Source organism: Parasteatoda tepidariorum, chromosome 3 (genome assembly GCF_982258835.1).
Source record: "Parasteatoda tepidariorum strain Cologne lab strain chromosome 3, Ptep-v5.0, whole genome shotgun sequence".
In the NCBI taxonomy this organism is placed as follows: Eukaryota; Metazoa; Arthropoda; class Arachnida; order Araneae; family Theridiidae; genus Parasteatoda; species Parasteatoda tepidariorum.
The window spans coordinates 36,709,989-36,730,031 of record NC_141757.1 but is presented as its reverse complement, the minus strand read 5'-3'; the positions used below and the strand labels follow the sequence as shown (position 1 = coordinate 36,730,031).

The 20,043-nt window shown below is 26.4% G+C and overlaps 1 protein-coding gene across 22 annotated transcripts in view; it reads left to right on the top strand.

The window, feature by feature from the left end:
* l(1)G0196 (inositol hexakisphosphate and diphosphoinositol-pentakisphosphate kinase) overlaps positions 1–20,043 on the top strand; it is a 66,802-nt gene that overhangs the window by 29,352 nt on the left and 17,407 nt on the right. For 12 of the 22 annotated variants that reach the window (XM_087159080.1, XM_087159067.1, XM_087159077.1 and 9 more), the window contains 12 exons: positions 1,695–1,780; positions 1,865–1,987; positions 7,655–7,776; positions 9,328–9,440; positions 9,559–9,625; positions 11,236–11,377; positions 12,375–12,601; positions 13,528–13,670; positions 14,988–15,102; positions 16,026–16,175; positions 17,923–18,042; positions 19,683–19,835. In XM_087159080.1, coding sequence (XP_087015206.1) covers positions 1,695–1,780; positions 1,865–1,987; positions 7,655–7,776; positions 9,328–9,440; positions 9,559–9,625; positions 11,236–11,377; positions 12,375–12,601; positions 13,528–13,670; positions 14,988–15,102; positions 16,026–16,175; positions 17,923–18,042; positions 19,683–19,835 — 1,561 coding nt within the window. The remainder of the gene's footprint in view (positions 1–1,694; positions 1,781–1,864; positions 1,988–7,654; positions 7,777–9,327; positions 9,441–9,558; positions 9,626–11,235; positions 11,378–12,374; positions 12,602–13,527; positions 13,671–14,987; positions 15,103–16,025; positions 16,176–17,922; positions 18,043–19,682; positions 19,836–20,043) is intronic. The other 10 variants (XM_087159086.1, XM_087159073.1, XM_087159069.1 and 7 more) reach the window with 2 other exon arrangements.

The following is a 20,043-nucleotide window of genomic DNA, read 5'->3' as shown; positions in this document are numbered from 1 at the left end:
ACGAAAAACTTGGGAGAAAAAAATTTATTGACCAAAATAATTTAGCTTTAAAAACAACAAGTGTATTTTGCACAAAATTATGAAGATACAAATAAAAATATAATTTTTTCGGTAATAAATTATTTTGCAGAATCTTATGATCTAATATATTACTTTTTTGCGATTTTTGGATTCAACGAAATCTTGTATTATGCTGTCGAATTCCAAACTACGCAAAATGTCGTATTCAATAGACATAAGTGCGAGAGATGCCAAACGATCTTGATTCATTGTTGAACGCAAATAATTTTTTATAAATTTTAATCTGGAGAAAGATCTTTCTCCTTCTGCATTTGATCCAAGAATCGACAAATATATTCTTAATGCAATGTGAACATTAGGAAAAGTATTCACAAGTTTATCTTTAATTTGAGCCTTCAACATTTCTTGTGCAGATTTATGCTCATACAAATTTGAAAATAGTAAAAATTCATCTACAAAGTTTTCCTCTAAATCGGAAGAGTAAATTTTCACCAAAAATGGTATTATCGATATCAACTGCAATATCGGCAGTATGTCGGTATTGCAGATAAAGTTAGATAAACAAATTCGTAAATTAAAACCCATATTAATAAAAATGTAAAAAAAAAAATATGCAAGAAAATTTTAGTGGGGAAAGAGGGGAGGAATGGGGGGGGGCAAAAACGGCTATGCCTAGGGCCTACGAAAGGTATAATCCGGCTCTGTACCTAGGGCCTACGAAAGGTATAATCCGGCCCTGTGTATTGGGAACATGGCAATATCCATTCTTCAGTTAAAGGAAGGATGAGAATCCGAGGATTAAATAGATGTTTTTTATAAAAACATTCACTTCTCTGTAAAGATGAAAAAAAATGACATGATTCCATGTTAAAATGCCTTTTCTTGTTTGGCTATTTGAGCATAGGATATTGATACATTAGAAAAATGTGTTCTAAATGTGTGACCGAATCAGTGACTGAACTTTAAAGCTCAGTAAAATAAAAAATTTAAGCTTAAAGTCAAAATGTTAATTTAAAATTTTCCATTTACACTTTACAAAATGTTAAGTCTTGTAGTCAGTAGACTTGTCTTGTTTTGAAACTTGTTCTTTATTTTGTTGTAGTTTCTTTAATTATTACAAGCTAGTTATTTACTGCAACGAACATCTGATTTTTATAATATTTTGAATTGATTTAATAAATTTTGTGAGAGGGTAGTGTTATCACTTTTAATGATATGATTATTGCAAACTTGAGTCACAAAACTTCAGCGAAAACTCATTAATGTCTTAATGTATGCTGATAATGCCATACGACTCACATCTTCATGCTATCTCAGTATTTAGTACACTCTCCCTGTGTTTGATATGAGTACTGATGTTTTTGTCTAACTCTTCAATTAAATTAAATAGAAACTTGAGCTTCTTTAGATTAATATAACCTTTATCAAAATGCCTTTATTGTTAAAATGGTATTCTTAATGACAAATTATGAGATTTGTAACTTATTTCTTATTGTTTCAGGTATGGCCATTTTTCTGGTATTAATCTGGTTTTTGTCTAACTCTTCAATTAAATTAAATAGAAACTTGAGCTTCTTTAGATTAATATAACCTTTATCAAAATGCCTTTATTGTTAAAATGGTATTCTTAATGACAAATTATGAGATTTGTAACTTATTTCTTATTGTTCCAGGTATGGCCATTTTTCTGGTATTAATCGCAAAGTACAGTTGAAATACCAGCCAAAAGGAAGACCTCGGCGCTCCAGCAGTGATGAAGGTTCTTAATATTTTCTGATAAATATTATTCCTTAATATTTATAATAGTTATTTTGTAATATTTTTATCTCACTATATTTTTCAGATACTCCGAGAGAACCATCTCTTGTACTTATCCTGAAGTGGGGTGGTGAATTAACGCCCGCGGGAAGGGTTCAAGCAGAGGAATTAGGGCGTGTCTTTAGATGTATGTACCCTGGTGGACAAGGTATGCTGTAATTGCTTGGCCATTAGCAATTCTGTTATTTTTTCCTTCTTTTCCTTAGAATTTCATCTAGAATGAGATTTTTTTTTTGCTGCCTTTATTTACCGTCACTGCATAACATTTACATAATACATTTAATGAATTCTCTCAACAATCCTGCACTTTTCTTTTTCTCTCACTTTTACAATACATTTCTTTTTATAAAATATAATTCTAATTTTCCTTGTGTAAGATAAACTACAGATTTTATAATTGTTTTTCCAATTGTGTAATAAAGCATTTTTGAATCTATAATGACCTTGCAAATAAAAATTTTCCGTTAGAAGTGAAAAATTTAATGGATACAAATAAAATTTTGAGCTTGTTTATTTAATTTAACTTCGATTAGCTTTATCTGTATTCAGAATTGAAATTGATTTAAGTTTATTAATCATAAATAAATTGAAATCATATAGGTTTATCCATTGCTGAATAATATTCAAAATTAGATTTTAATTTAAATTACAGGAAAATGCATTTAGTAGAAGAGGCTAGTTGTCAAATTATTTGGAAATATCTTTGTTGCTGTCTGAAATTAAAAGCTAATTCCTAATTTATATTTTCTCTTCCAAAAACTTTATATTTGCTTTGATAAAAATACTTCAATATTACAGCATTCCACTAGCATTATTTTTTCTAATATTTTACTTCAGCATCGTAGTTATTCACACAGTTTTTACCATATTGAATTTTTCTAAATATTCAAAAGTCTTGATTGGTATTTTTAATGTAAAAAAATTGTTTTGATTTTAATGTTGTTTTATTATATTTTTATAAAATTATATATTTAAAATTTAATATGTTAAATGAAACAGCAAATTTAATTATTGAACCTTTAAATAAATGGAGATGAATGTGGGTTATACTTAAAACACAATTATAAATGATAAACATAAATTACATTCAATGTAACACATAGCTTTTCGATTTATGTTAAGATTTCATTTACTTTAAGATCTAGGTGTCTGGATTGTTTTAAGCTTCGTGTGTTGCCTTTCTTGCTGTTTAATTAATATACTACAGGGGTGCACAACCTTTTTCCATGAAGGGTAACTTGCTCAGCAGGTTGACTAATGGGCTGCACACATGTTTAGTCATGTTGGCAAAAATGATAATTTTTATACTTGCATGTTTAGTCAAATAGGATATTTTTTGTGTAAACAATAGTGCACTAAGAACTAAATTTTTTATCAGTAAACTTAGTAATGTATTTGCAGGAAAGAAAATGCTAAAAATTATTAAAAATTACTAAACATTATTCAAAAATGGAAAAACATGCTTTTTCAAATTTTTTCCCTTTTACCAATTACTGATTGATCAATAATATATATGAAAGAAAAATATTCATTCTGACAAAAAAGGAAGAAAAAATATGTAATGCTCAAACAATGAAATATTATTTCCATTTCTTGAATTTCTAGAGTTTTTATAGATTTTAAATAAGAAAAGCTTTCTTTCTAAAAATGAAGCACCTATACTACAAGAATTTAAAACAAAATTAAAAACAGTGAGCAGTTTAAAAAATGTGAGTTTTCCTCCACTTTTCTAAATTTTCTTGTTGCAATAACAATGCATTAAAATATCGGAATTCTAAATGTTATGTGCAAATGGCTAAAAAATCGACGGAAAAATAACTTATGGTTACAAGGAAATATGCATAAATTTCATGAAAAAGTTATTATTTAAATGCACTTTTATTAACTCGCGTGTCGCTACAACATCATTGTTAAAATAACGGGATTGTCAAATTCACGTGAAAAAACATCGCGATAATTACAACAGCAACAAAAAGAACAAAAAATCGCTTTAATTTATGATGACATCCACACGAATAAAGCGCGTCTGTAAGTAATTATTTAAATGCATGATATTAAAATCGCATATTGTAAAAGAAATAGAAATTTTTAAAACCACATGGAAATGCATTGTAGACACTGATGAAAAAGTAACTAAAAAATAACTTGGATTTTCGATAAAATTGGCAGAAACAAAGTGTGTCAAAAAGGGAAATTTAATTGTGTCATTTGAAACTGGTACAGTAGAGAACCAATTATCTGGGATGCTCGGGACCATCGCTATCCCGGATGTCTGAAATTCCCGGTTTTCTGGATCGACCAAAAAGTGTCGTTAATCGATGTTTTATCGAATCCGAATTACAAGGAAAAAGTGTGATGCATAAAGTAAGCGAAAAAAGAAAGGTACTCCTAAATTTAAAAGAATAAAAAAAATTTGCAAGTTTAGACAAGAAAAACAAGTTTAAAAAATACAAAATTCTCGTATTTATTTTTAAAAAAATAAAAATAATTCCTAAATTAACTAATATAAACAAAACCAATGGTTAAATAACGCAATATATTTCATACCTAATTATACGGGGGAAACGATAAAATAAAAGGAAAACACTTGAAAATTATCGAACCGAAAGGATAGTTAAAAAAGGCACTATCATAAATATTAAAACCCGAACAAAGCAAGATCAACGAAATTTAAGAAAAAAAACCTAACGATAAAATTTATGAATAAAAAGAATTAATTTATTGAGTGCGAAATTTATCTTGAAAAGAAAAAAAAATCGAACATAGTGAAATCAGAAAAACAAAACTGCAATCTGCTTCATAAAATAATCCTATGTTTAAATTAATAAACAATTCTCCTTTTATTTTTTTGTTGATAAAAACACAATATTTAATTACAGCTGATGTGATTCCACATCAATAAAAACTTGCAAATGATACCCCACTTCCAAAGAATGAGAATTTATTCAGAAGAAAAAGATTTTATTTTTATTAATTGATGTCAAATAGATAAATATATTTTTCTCTTTCATCTTCTGTTCACTGATATGCATGCAATGCATTCCCCCCCCCCTCGTAAATCAAACAGAAAACGAAATCAGCATGCCACACCCTTGAGCTTGATTGACGGCCTAAAGGAGAAAATAAAACATTCCTCCCTTCCCTGCCTTCAAGGTCGCGGAGGAAATGACGTTTCTCTGGGTAAACGAGGAAAAAAAATTCTCCCCTTCCTTACATTTTCTTCTACTCAACTTCAAGGATGAGTTCAATTTCCGCTTTTTTTCATAATCGTTCTAGTTTAAAATGGCGGGAAAACCGATCAAAATTTTTCCCGGTTATCTGGATACCGGATAAATGGTTCTCTACTGTACAATAATATACTAAAAATACAGGATTTTCATAATCACATGAAAAGGCGTAGCAGTAACTACCTTCAAAAAAGATCTAAAATAATTTAGATATACAATGAAATCGTTATAAATGTTACAAAGGAATAAATTAAATGGTACAGGTAGCGTAGAGCAGAACTCTCTACCTATGGCAATGTTTTGCATGTTTTCACCATTTAGGAAACTATATGGAACTGAAAACAACATTGAGCATAGTTCTAAAAGAAAGCGTGGAAATTTAAAAAAAAATATTTGTGACAATTAAGTACGAAAAATATTGAGAAGAGGAAAAATATAGTAGTATATTTCTATACAACTGAGAAGAGGAGGAAAGGGGGGAGGGTCAAGCCATGGAACTAGTCTTCTCACCAGATGGCATATTAAAGCATTGGGAACATATATAGATCTAATGGAATTTTAAAAACCGCATGGATATTGTTAGTTATAAACGCTACAAAAAATAATCAAAACGTCACTTGAATTTGTGATGAAATCAGCAACAATAAAGGAAACAAATCTAAGGCAAACAACGTTAATGAACACAAAAATATTTATAAAATACAGACAGCTGTTTCAGATGTTCAAAGGGCAACCTTCATCAGTGCAAAGGAGACTTTCTGTTGCCCTTTGAGCATCCAAAACAGCTGTCTGTATTTTATAAATATTTTTGTGCTCTTTAATGTTGTTTACCTTAGTTTTGCACTTTAGCACAAAGGTCGCCCACTTGTGTATTTAACAATAAAGGAAGTCAAAATTAATTACTTAAATTTGAAATTTGTGAATCGTAATATCGTATTAAAAATATTGAGTTTTTTAAAACAATGCAGAATTTGCGCAAATTGAGCGCATCGGAAAGTGATTGATTAAATGTGCAATTAAAAATTTTCGATATTATTTTTATATTTTTAAAAAAAATTTCATTGTGTTCAGACTCTCTCCCGGGCTACAGGTTGTACACCCCTATACTACATAAATCAGGTGTTACCAAACCTATGCATCTGGGCATCATTGATTGTTCAATACTTGATATTTGTACACCTCTGTGTAATCGTGTCAAAATGTTTTGAAAAAGTATAAATTCCAAGTATAAACTCATCTTGAAAAATAGTCCCTGCTTTCTGATCAGTTTTCTAGAACGTGCCTTTATGTACAAAAAGTTTAGGGACTCCTGATTTATGCAATGTATATTTTTAAAGAAATCATATTTTAAGAAATAAATTTAAAAAAATTATTTTGTAATTTTTTTTTATTGTAATGTTTGCTCATTGTCTACAAAATTTTATAAATTTTTTTGTTCGTGATTTGTGTTGCTTTCATTGTTTAGATATGCATGTCATATGGCCATTTCATTTTGAAACCTATCCTCAGTTTAGTCTATATATATATATATATATATATATATATATATATATATATATATATATATATATATATATATATATATATATATATATATATATATTGCATGTTATTAGTATTAGGTAATTTCAATATTGTTAGCTATAGTTGAAGCTACTTTTTTTCTTCTTAACAAATTCTTAATTTCCTTTTCCTTTAGCTTAAGCCTGAACCCTTGTAAATTAAAAGGAGAAGGAAATGATAACTTAAACCATGAGTTAATTAAAAAAATGTTGGTATTGATTTGGCATAATCAACAATGATTTGAGTTTTCTCTTTGTTAGAGTTTGCAAGAAAATTCACATGCATGTTATATTATATTTTTTTAAATTTTCGAACAAGATTTTATTTTACATGTCTGATAGCCAAGCAAGTAAGCAATCTTTAAATCATGTAATATTTTTAGATCATCGTGATTTTCTTAGTTACTTGTTGTTCATACTTATTACCTTTCTGTAAGTTTTATAGATTTGATATGTTATAGATTTGTTCATAGCATTTATTGTATATGTTATTGTTCTATCTTTTCATTGTGTTTCAGTTTCACTTAATCTTAGCATGTTAGTTTGCTTTTATGTAAAGTTTTATGAAGCTAAATATAGTTTGTTTGTCGTTGTATCCTCATTTCCTAAGTCCAATTATCTAAATTGTATAAAATTAAGTTGCAAAATAAAGTTTTTTTTAATGTTTGTATTATTGTTGATAGCTCTTGTGAAGTTAGATAAAATAAATATTTTAAGATATAGTGTATTGATAAATGAGGTAAATTGATTGGTAATTTAAGGTTATTATATTAATGATATTATTAAGAAATCAAAAATTTCATATTTAATGATTTTATCATGTTTCAGTTTTTATTATAATTATAAGTTTTAAACTGTACTAAATCTAAAATTGATTTATTTAACTTTGTTTTAGATTTATTCATTTAAATGTGCAAATGTTGCTATTCATTAAATATTTTAAACAAAAAATTGCTTGAATCAAACTTTTTTTTAACTATCTATGTAATTGAGAGTACTTTTTTGTGTGATTAATTTAATCTGTAGGTGAATATGCTGGTACACAAGGCTTAGGACTATTACGACTGCACAGTACTTATCGCCATGATTTAAAGATTTATGCTTCTGATGAAGGAAGAGTACAGATGACTGCTGCTGCATTTGCAAAAGTATTTCAAAACTGTTTTAATTTATACAAAGTGTTATAAAAGCAAATAAAAGCACATTTTATTAGTTTTGTATCTGTGAGTAGGTTTTAAAAACATAATGCTGCAACTTAATGCCAAAAAATTAATATATATATCTATAGATTTGTTTTTAAAAATTTTACTTTGCCCACAACTTACTTTGTACGAAGTATTTTTTATTTTGGTTATTAGCTTTTAAAGAAGTAATAGAAAAATCAAATCAGCATAATATTGAATATATATTTACTTATAAAAGGAAGAGTTTAGGTAACTGTAAGTGTATCTCTCTTGTAACTCCTAAACCATTTGTTCTAGAATTCTGAGTTTTGATTGAGCAATTTGAGAGCAATTTTAGGAAGTGATCTCAGAAATTTTAATGAATTTCTTTTGTTTAAATCAATTTTTAGACATCAAAGCAGACTTAGTAGAATTTTTTATTTTTTTCCTTGAAAACAAAGTCTTTTATGTTTTCTTAGGACATTTTTTTTTATATACTTTTGGCAACATAATTTATAAAATCTTTTTTTTTTGCGACTTTTTCTCTTTAATATTTTAAAATTTCTCATTAATATTTTAAAATAACAATTCTATTAACTTGAAATTTTGATAACAATGTATAGAGGTTCTTTGTATATTATTTGACAGTAAAATAGTTGTAGGATTTTAAGTATAAGATCTTTTACTATTAAATAAAAAACACGTATTTCCTTTTGCTCCAGAAATATTTTGTAAATCATTCTTAGCTTTCTCTATTTTTTTTACTACACTTCAAGATTGTGTGCTTAGAAAATTGAGTGGAATTAAAAATATATAAAAAATGGATAAAATCATTATCTTCTATTATCAAATTTTGTTCAATAATTTTTTTTTATCCCTATGAAAAACAAGTATTCAGCTAGTTTTTAAATTTTTAAACATCTTCACAAAATTGATCAATAATAAATTTTTTAAAATGCAGAGTTTGGATTCATTGGTTAAATTATATTAAAAAAATCTATGGATTGTATTAGATTTTGTGTATTATTAATTGATATGACATGTAAGTCATTGAACCATTTCATACATGGAAGATTTAAATATTCCATTTGATGCTATTTTGTTACAGACAAGATACAAAGTCTCCCTCAAGGGCAAAGTATAAATTTTTATTCTTTTATAGTGGTGTTATTGAAGTAGCTTAAAATTTAGTAACACAGAGAATTATTATAGCTGAGCTATAATAATATGTTTTTTTCTTATCATTTTCAGTGAATGAACAGAAAGCTTCCTTCTTTTATAAGTTATAAAACTAATAATATAGCTCTATTATAATTTTTTTTTTTTTTTGATTCTCAGTGCGTAGTGTGATTTTTGTTTATGTAAAATACTTTCCCTTAAAATAAGAGCATAAGTTCTCTAGTTTCTTCCTTTACTTTTGCTGTGTTTTCTTCTGAATAAAAAATAAATAATTTCTAGTTTTATAAATTATGCTTATACATGATATTAGTTCAAGTTAATACATATGTTCTAGTTAATCTAAACATTTACGTACAGGGTTTACTGGCTCTTGAAGGAGAATTGACTCCCATCTTAGTGCAAATGGTTAAAAGTGCAAATACTAATGGTCTTTTGGACAATGACTGTGATTCTAGTAATTACCAAAACATGTAAGATATAGTTTCTGTTTTATAACTATATTTTTCTATTCATTTTTATAGATGCATGCCCCAATTCTCATACATGTACATCAGTTTCTTAGATAATTTACCATTATGTTTCTTTTAGGATCAAGCAAAGACTTCATGAAACATTGCAAATTGACAGAGAATTCTCCGAAGAAGATTTTGAAAAGGTAATTATTTTATTTCGCAAAATTTTTCTTTCTAATCCATTGAAAAAATTTGATCCAGCTATTTTTCTATTTTTATTTAGCTTAAATTTACTCTTTAGTTTAAATACTTCATTTTATGTTTTAAATGTTTCAGTTTTTTTTTTTTTAAATTGTGTAGTATTTTTTTTCCTATTAACTGATTAACCATAATATAATTTTTATCAAGTTTTTCCTTTTTTATTTGTTGCTAAAAATAATCTTAACATATTTTTCCTTTATAAACAACTTTATAATAAGCTTATTTTTTTGTTTTGTTTTTAATTCCCTAATGTATTATAAATGAAGGATGAACTATTCTGGGTATCTTGTATGCCACTCCAAATTACTTTCAATCTTCTTCCTGTGCAGTTTTAAAACTAAATGAATGAACAATAATGAAGTACAAATTATTTTGCAAATTATGAATTATGTTGCAAAACACAATATCAGTTGTGAAGCTAGTCAGTAAAGACCTCTTTAAACATATGCAGGGGAATTTTTTCTAAACAATTTTCAGTAAATAAATTTAAATTTTTAGAAAATTCAAAACTAACTTACAATAAATTTAGCTAAGGGGCCAAAAAGAAAATTTGAATGTAAGAAAATTGAAAATGAGAAAAATAAATATTGTATACAAGTTAATTAAATTGATTGGATTATTAATTGTTTTTTTATGGTTTTAATTTTTCAGTATTGAATGATTAAAATACTTTTGAAATTTAAGAAAAAAAATTAAGATAAGCTCATTTTCAAATGCTGGTGGACACATGGAAAGAACCCTCTGTATCACATTTGGCATGCATGTCATTTGTTGGTCAATCCTTCCGTAAATTTTTTTCCAATATGTTCTTCATAATTTCTGAAAAATCATCACACTTTTTTCTTTCTTTTTTATTTTCTCTTCGTGTATTTAAGTGTATAATCATTAAAACAATTGTTTCTTTTTTAAAATTTCTGTCAGGAGGCCCATGTAAGTCTAGATTAATCCATTAAACTTGTGCATGTCTTTATTAAAGCATGATATTTTTATTAATTCACTTATACTGTTCCCCTTCTTTTTTCCATCTTTTTCACTCTAAGCTTGAATTAATAATTTACTTTTTTGATTTATTGAGCTATGTTGCAGTAATAAATTATTTTATGCAACTTGTTTACATTTTTAGCTTATATATCTATTTGCTAGTTGTGGACGGGTGTTGGCCAGATAACCAATGGGTAATATTTATCCTTTGGCTTTCCTTACGCTATGTTAGACTTAACTGAATTATGGGGTTCAGTTTTGTTATCTTTAATCTGTAGCCTCATTTGGATTTGTTGCAGTATATCTGAAAAGTTCTACATTCAACCAACTTATGTTATTAACTAAATAGAAAATTTTGAACATGTTATTATCTCTTTACGTTTTTAATACCTCATGTCACCGTGATATTGGGGAGAAAACTAAACAAAAATAGTTATTTGAATTTAATAGGTTAAATCCATTCAGCTAATAATTTAATTAGTTTTTTTTTGTTCTAATTTTATGTTCATTAAAATGTTTATTTTGTGCATTCAAATAACCTCAAATTTCTTTTGCTTACAAATGTTTTTAGTTAAACCCAACCAAAGCTAGATCAATACACAATGCTCTTCAGTTCATCAAAAATCCTGTTAAGGCTTGTGAACACGTTCATGACTTGATTCAGCAGCTGAACTTATTGATTAAAAAAAAGAAAGAAGATCCTCGATTGCAAGGTGGGTTCTGAAATTGGATAAATATGCTAACCTAATATTATTTGTTTTTGAAATAGCATCATTATTTATTTTCAGTTTTTAAAAATAGTTCATCTTGAACAAATTATACATAATTCTCACAAACAACAAAAACAATTAACCCCTTACCTGCCAAGTAAAATTTACGTGATTCACGCCCCAGTGCCACCGTTTTTTCGCTCAAGTGCGCTTTGTTGCACAGTGTTTCGGTGGGGAAAAAAGATGCACGCTTTGCAATTTAAAAACAGTTTACTTTCACAAGAGAAGGAAAGAAAGAAAATACTAAACTTAAATTAAAGAATAAAAATACAATATAGAAGATGTTAAAACATAGTTGTTGTATGATAAATCCTGAAACATGGTTGGACACATAAACCAACATCACATTCATTGCACTGATATTGGGATTCTTGACGAATATACACAGGAAATGAAAGAAGAATAAACACGACCTTACTCAAATAGAAACACACAAGCAATAAATATTATGATATAACTTTTCCAACACATCCCTTTCCCATTCCCCCTCCTGCGAAATTGGTAATACATTCATTGCAAACACTTTCAAGGTCATTTTACTGCATTCACAAGTCGGGGGTGTAGTTCTATTTATAGCAGCACAACGCAAAGCATCGTACTTCGGGAAAGCGTGTATATACGCCTGTGGCAGTTAATACATCGTCTGGCCAAGACGTATATGTACGCCCGCGGCAGTTAAGGGGTTAAAGCTTCTCTTCCAATATGCACATTTTATTAATATTATTTTATTAAAAAAAAAACTCATTGTGGTCTTTAATCTTTCCATAAAAAAAGTAGCTGTAATTTAGAAGTGCATTTAAATTTCATTTTTTTTTCTTCATAAAAAATAACTAAAGCTACTCTAATGAGCTAAATTTACTGATTATATTTTGTTTGAGAAAATCACAGTTGTCTTCAAAATTATGCATTGCTTTTTCATTATTTCTTGTTGCATGCACAGAGGCTCCTTTATATCATGGAGAAACATGGGATTTAATGCAGAGAAGATGGTCCAAATTAGAAAAGGATTTTAAACTGAAGACTGGAAAATTTGATATCAGTAAAGTTCCAGACATATATGACTGTATAAAATATGACCTTCAACATAATCACCACAATCTTCAGTTTCCACACGCAGAAGAACTATATATTTATGCTAAAGCTTTAGCTGATATAGTCATACCTCAGGTAAATTTGTTTTCGTTCAAAACTGTGTTTTCTTGATAAGTAAATCATTGAACTAGTATTTCACTTTTATTTTGAAACTTAAATATTACAATAACTTTAATAAAAACCATAGATGCAATGTGAGAGAGTTGGCACAATTTTTTTGTTTTTAGAAAACTTCGTTTATTTTAAGTTTTATGTATATAAGCATATTTATTTTTTACATGCATATACATTTACATATAAATGTACATATCAAACTTAAAACAGACGAACAGGTTTTTTAAAACAAAAAGTGTGCCCCTGTCACGCTACGGTAAAAATTATTGCAATTTTAGAATAATTGAAATTATTTTATATGCTCTTTTATTTTTAACTCTTAAGTTTTTAGCATAATCTGACTAAGAAAAAGAGAAAAAAATTATTTTTAGGAAGTGTTTATTCTAGGCAATATGTTTTGTATTAAAATATATTCTTCAGGCAATTAGTTTTTGCAATTTACGGTAATTTTAATTTGCACTTGTTAAATTTTTAAAGATATATTTTGATGAAATATTTCAGGGGTTATGTTTCATTTTTACAGTTTAAGGGCTACAAGCAATATAGTTATAAACCATATTTTTTACCAAACTTGTTATTTTTGCAAACTGCTCTTGTAATACTAATAATTAATTGTTTTCAAATAGATACTATGACAGGTTTCTATAATTTTCATTAAATAGCAGCACAATATGCAGAAATATTTTATTGCCTCCGTTTAAGTCATAGAATTTCTCTTGAAATTCATCACCTGAGCTATAAAAAAATGTGGCTTATCAATATATATTTCCCCAAGCTCTTTAATTACAGAGGTGCCTAAAATAAAAATTTAATATTTCCTTTCCATTTGTCAAGAATTCTTTTATTATTTTGTACCAAATCTGATGTAATTTGTATTCTTTACATAGGAATATGGAATCAATCAACATGAAAAACTAACAATTGGACTTGGTATATGTACTCCATTGTTAAAAAAAATCAGGGCTGATCTTCACAGAAACATTGATCCCACAGCTGATGAGACGGAAAATGTAAACAGACTCAATCCTATGTGAGTTGTTTTTAATGCGTCTACTTACAGTATTACTTGGTGCATAAATTTTACTTTTTTTCCTGCCTTATAACCTTATTTGAGGCAGATCATCCTAAAGGGCACCAAACTTTTTCTAGACAGCAGTTTAAAATTTATTTTTGTGATTTTTTTTTGTAATTATATTAAATTTTATTAATTCCTTTATTTTTGTAGTTTAAACTTCATGATGTAATTAAATGAAGTTGGGAGTGTATTATGTTTGCAATGACTCATCTGTTTTTAGCAATTCTCTCTTCTTCTTCTTCTTTTTTTTTTTTTTTTTTTAGCAAAAGCTGAATAAAATGTAATAAATAAAATCAAAAAACTATTACACAGAGAAGAAACAAAATGAGCAACTTACTTTTAAAACTCTTAAGTCTGTGCCAGTGACAGCAGAAATGAATTTATTAAAAAATAAAAATACAAGGGGAAAAAATATACATTCTGAAAATATATAAAATATTGAGTTTAAGAACATATTAAAGTGAATAGTTAAAAAACAGGTTGTTTCTTTTCTTTTCTTTTGTCGCATATTTAAGCTTGGCTATATCAATAGCTAACAGCTTTCTACTGTTGTTCCGCTCTTGAATTTAATGAAAGGTAATTCCACATTAATGTTAAAATTTTTTGATATTTTATATTGGATTAAAAAATACATTTGTTGTTGGTCAGTTGTCAGATCTTCATATGAAAATTCACATTGAAATGCAAATTGTATTGAAAAAATAAATAGTAAATGACACCACATCAGTTGTAATATTTATCTAAAAATGTGGCAATAAGTTACTTGTTTTCTAGATGTAAGTCTGTTAGAGGTAAGACTTTTTTTTTAAAAAATTTATATTAAATTGTGGCAACAATCAAATTTTATGAAAGCTATATTTTTGAATTTCTATTCAATTAAAGACATTATTTTTAGAATAAAATATGCAATTTCTACGTAATCGTCTAAACACAAGGTAATCTCTATTTGACTATTACGACAGCATATACTTAATCAGAATAATTTAAGAATTTTTTAATTAATTCTAAATACATTTGCATAATTTCTAATGTCATATTCAATATAACCAGGCTTGAAATAATTTTATATACTTTTGAACTAAAAAATGCCCTTTTTTTTCATTTTTAACTATTAGTCTATAACTTTTACCAGTGGAAATACTCTGAAATATTACTTTGTTCTACTAAAAGCTCTTAAATAATCACTTAAAATGAAAGTGTGTTTAAAATTTTTTTTTCTATAATATTCCAAGTATTTAGAATTGTTTTATATTTTTCTATATTTTCCTATAGGTACTCACATGGTGTCTCCTCACCTGAAAGGCATGTTAGAACACGTCTTTATTTTACCAGTGAAAGTCACATTCACTCACTGTTAACAGTCTTACGTTATGGTGGTTTACTTGATGTAAGTTAAAATTTCTAAGTAAATATAATTTGTTCTTATTTTATGTTTTCTAGTTTCTATTAAAAGTTGTTCACGAAAGATTGTTATAAACTACTGCAACTAATTAATGACCGAAAATAATATTTTAATTTTGTCATATTGTTGTATGTATATTTTGTGAATTGAAATTCATAAATGTTTATTAATTTTGAATTTCGGCTTAATTTTGAAATGTAAATTATTCTGATTTTTGTAACAAACAAAATTGAACACTATTTTTTATATATTTTTTATTTTTATAAAAAGTTATTATAATTAAAATTTCTCTTTTTTAATAAATAATTGTTTTATTATTATTTTTTACTATTATATTTCATATTATTTTGAGTATAATGACATTAATCATGCTTACTGAAAATATTTATTGTTGCAAGCAATGATTTTAAAGTAGAAGATATGAAAAAATATCCGTTAGTTTAATTTATTTTGATTTGAACATTAACATAAAAGTAAAAATTTTTGATGTTTGTTAATTGTTTCAACATAAAAGAAAAGAGAAAAACTTTGCTCCCAAACGAAGGATTTTCACATCATACCACAACTTTCATTATAAAAAATGCAAAATTTACGAACTTTATTAGCATACTTAAAAATTTTTTTAATTAAAAGAATTTGTGCAACTAGGATTTTTTTTCTTTCAGAACTTCATGATAAACTTTAAACCTAGTTCAATTTAATTCAGTGGAATTTTTTTTCAAATCATTTTTAGGTTTATGACCATGGTTTTAATTTTTATGGTTTTAATTTTAACAATTTTACGAATTTGTATATCGATATTGTTTAAATTCAATCCATGTACAGTTGGTATACCACTGTTCTGATTGAATCTTAAAATAAGTTGTTTACTAATTTTTTTTTTATTTACTAATATGCATGATTCAAAGCAGTGGCCAGAACCATGTTCATTGTGCAGTTGCTTACCAGAAGACATTGAAGATGAACAGTGGAGAAGAGCTATGGAATATGTTAGTGCTGTTTCAGAACTTAATTATATGACTCAAGTCGTCATCATGTTATATGAGGATCCAACTAAAGTAACTTAGCTTTTTTTTAAATTAATTATGATAATTAATTATTATTATTTAATTAATTGTATTAATTATTATTTTTAATCAATTACTTATTGATGAATTTTATTAATTATCATTATTTTTTATTATTGATATTTTTATCTATGCATTGTGTTGAAGAAGCCTCTGTCCTAAATTAATAATTTTAAATTTAATTCTCAAATAGGCATGAGATGAGAGCAACTATTATTATCAAAAGAACTGGTGCCTTCTAGTTTATACACTATGAAAAGGAATAATTAGGAAGCTGAGTTTATAAAGGTTCTAAGTAACTTTTCAGTGATTTCATGTCAATTAGCTTTAAAGTTTATTGACAATAGAAAATTAAAATTCTGCTTTCAATTGGCTTAACCCCTGTTCTGTTGGATTTTTTGTTGTTCTTAAATTTCCAATCCAAAAAAAGTTTTTTTTTATTGCTAAAAATTAATGTTTTGTCCTAAATTCAAAAATATAAATCACTATATAGTAATATATAAATTACTAAGAGTAATTTAAACTGTTCACATTTTAATTTGTTGCCAGATGAGAGGTTTTCTAATTTTACTTGTTAACTGTCTGTTGCCAAATGCATTGGAAACTTTTTCCCCCTCTGAAATTGCTCAAACATTATCATTTACTACCTGTATCCACCGAGATCTGCTACTGAGCTTTAGCATTTGAAATGACTGTTGTATAGTTAAATAAGACTGAAGTAAGATTATTTCCTTACATTTTTTTAAATGCCACTTAGAACCTTCTTCCTCTACATTTTACAATTGTGCCAATGCTAATCTTGTTTCATCTTTGGTGAAAAATCGCTGAAATTCGTTCCCGCTTAGTTTAAACATTTGATCATTGCTCCTTTTGGCACCAAGTTACAGATATAAACTTGAAGTGAGGGAAATTACCTTATTGCTATATTGGGTAAAATTTTGACTTTTACAAGGCAAAGCTGTGTAAGTAAAGCTCAGTTAAGTAAAAACTGATAGTAAAAACTGATTGCTGTCTTTCATAGCAAATTTATTTTTCTTTATGAAAATTTTTTACAAATTTGCTCAATGTTATAGGATTAAAACTTGTTTTTACTTATTTACTATAGTACTTGTTTATTAATCACTTTCCCTTATTTTCTATAATGATAAGTTTTTAAAAAATAAAATTTAAGTATAACGCTAGCAGATGCAACAAATAGAAATTATGTCAACTACTAATAGCTTTTTCCATATAATATCCTATACATTATCATCACAATATAAAAAACTGTAATGTAAAATACTTACGAAACAGACAGTTCTCGTTTTGCCAAATGTGCTGATGATAGTTCTCTAATTACATATTCTTAATTACATATTCTGGATTTCTTTAGTACAAATCTTTCTTATTCATTTTTTTTTCTCTATAAGTGGCAATGTAAACTTTTTAAGCATGAAAGAAATATAGCCTTAACAGTTAAAGTATTGAAATGATCTTTTATCCATTTTCTTGTTAATATTTAGAAGCTATGAATGGTCAATAGCATTAGACAATATTCTCTGTATTGCAATTTTGCACTCATTTCATATCAGGAAATTTAATTTTATTAAAAATTATTTATATTTGGGGTTATTTCCATAAAAATAAAATTTTAAGAATCAATGTTTTATAATTTTTATTTTTAATTAACTTTTTTTCTTATGTAATATAGTGCTTAATATTTTTTTAAGATTGTTAAATATATTTTTTACCTTTGAAGGACATATCTTCTGAAGAAAGGTTCCATGTAGAGCTTCATTTTAGTCCTGGTGTTGTTTGTTGTGTACAAAAAAACTTACCTCCGGGTCCAGGCTTCCGACCTCAGTCTCGAAGTGGGCCAGTATGTATAAAGCAAACTTTCTTTTATTTCTGATGATACAATTATGTTTAAACTCTTATTATTTGAATTTCCTATATTTCTGGATCATTTTTAATTAAAATCTTTTAATTTATATCTGTATAGCTTTTATTGTACTTTCTTGACAACAATTCTAACTTTTTTCTTTCACAAACCATCTACAACAAGCTCTAAAAATATTGCCTCTTGAACTATGGTTGTTCCAAAATAAGCTTAATAAACATTACTTTACCTTTTTTTTAGGAATTCAATCTATTAAAATACTAAAAGTTTATTAACGTAAATAAAACATTTATATCTGAATTAAGTGAATAATTAAATGAGCAATAAGCTTAGTTATTAAGGAAATATTAATATTAACTAGATAAACATTATGAGGAATAAACTCACAAAAAAGCGTCTGCATTTGAAGTGTTCAATATTTTGCATTGTTTAATATTTTGCAGTGTTTAATAACAATTATTTTATAGTAGGCTGTAATTGAGAAAATAATTTAATATGCAATAATTAATTAAATTAAATGTTATTAAAAATTATTAATTTTAAGTTAGCACAAAAGAATGTTTTGCGAACATGTTCCTAGCCCAATAAACTAAGTAGTTTTAATAAATTTCACTTACTTAACATTACATAAACTTGTTGATTATTGAAGTTTTTGTGCTTTATTATTGACTTTTTGTTTATTCATTAAGATATTTTATTAAAGATAACCACTAAAATATTCTTATTTTGTCAGATTTTGTATTGTGTGTAAATATACACACTATTGCTACAAAATAATTTATGACCCAAAAAATTTATTAATATGTTTATTTTATTAAAAAAAAAATTTTATTTGTAATTTTAAACAAAATGTAATTTTAAAAAATTATTCTTTATTTTATTAGTTTTTTTTATCACTTATAGAATATATGTAAGTAATAAAAACTACTTTTATTTGTATTAAATAACTCTATAAATATATGCATATTATAACGTAAATTAAATTTATGGCCATTTTACGCAACTAAAAATTACATATGGCCTTTTTTGCTACATATTGTTTTTTTCTTTTTTTTCCTTTTCATTTTGCATCAATAGTTTGTAAGTTTTGAAAAATTTGGAAGCTAATTATTTATTGCCTATTTTAAAATCATTTTCTGATTGCTATTTCTAAATTGAAAAAACTTTTAGATCATTTACCAATATGCTTTTTGGTTTAAAAATGTTATTACGAAAATAGTTTGCTTGTTCTAGAAACATATAAGGCTAATTTTAGCATTAAAATAGACATGTTAATGCTAAGAAATTAAAATATGTTTAAAACTTAATCACTAATTTTAAAATTATAAATTTTTATAAAAAGTGTCTGTAATTTATTTGTTTATGTTTATCATTATGTAATTTTATTAAGGATAACTTCAAACCTCAATAAGTAGAACATTTGTAATTAATTAGTTAATTTCATTTTTACTAATAATAATAAAAAAAGATTTTTCTTATTAAAAAATATCTAATAAGTAAAAGTTAGTCAAAGTTTCTCATTTTTATGCTACATTTTTGTACGTATAGTGCAGACCTTATTTTAAATAATAACTAAGTTTTTATAATAATTATCAATAATTTTTCATCTCTCTTTTTAGAAGGAAAGGCTTAATTGCCCCATGATAATGATGAGTGGGGAGAAACACACGCCAGGCTGCAGCTATGACTGTGAGAAACATGCCCGAATTGATGAAGAAGATGATGATCTCACTTTAGAAGAAGAAAATTATCAAGATATTGGAAGTGATCCAGTATGCTCTTCTCATTTTTGGTTAAACACTTATACTGCAAAAAACTGAAACTTGATTTAATTGTATATTATACATGAAATATTTCTTAATATATAATTGGTTTGTCAAATGGAAATACATATATGTTATGAAAAAACTAAATTTTAAAATATATATAAATATATCTTGCCTTGCTTTTTTTGAAGTTTATTTCTTAAACTTTTTAACA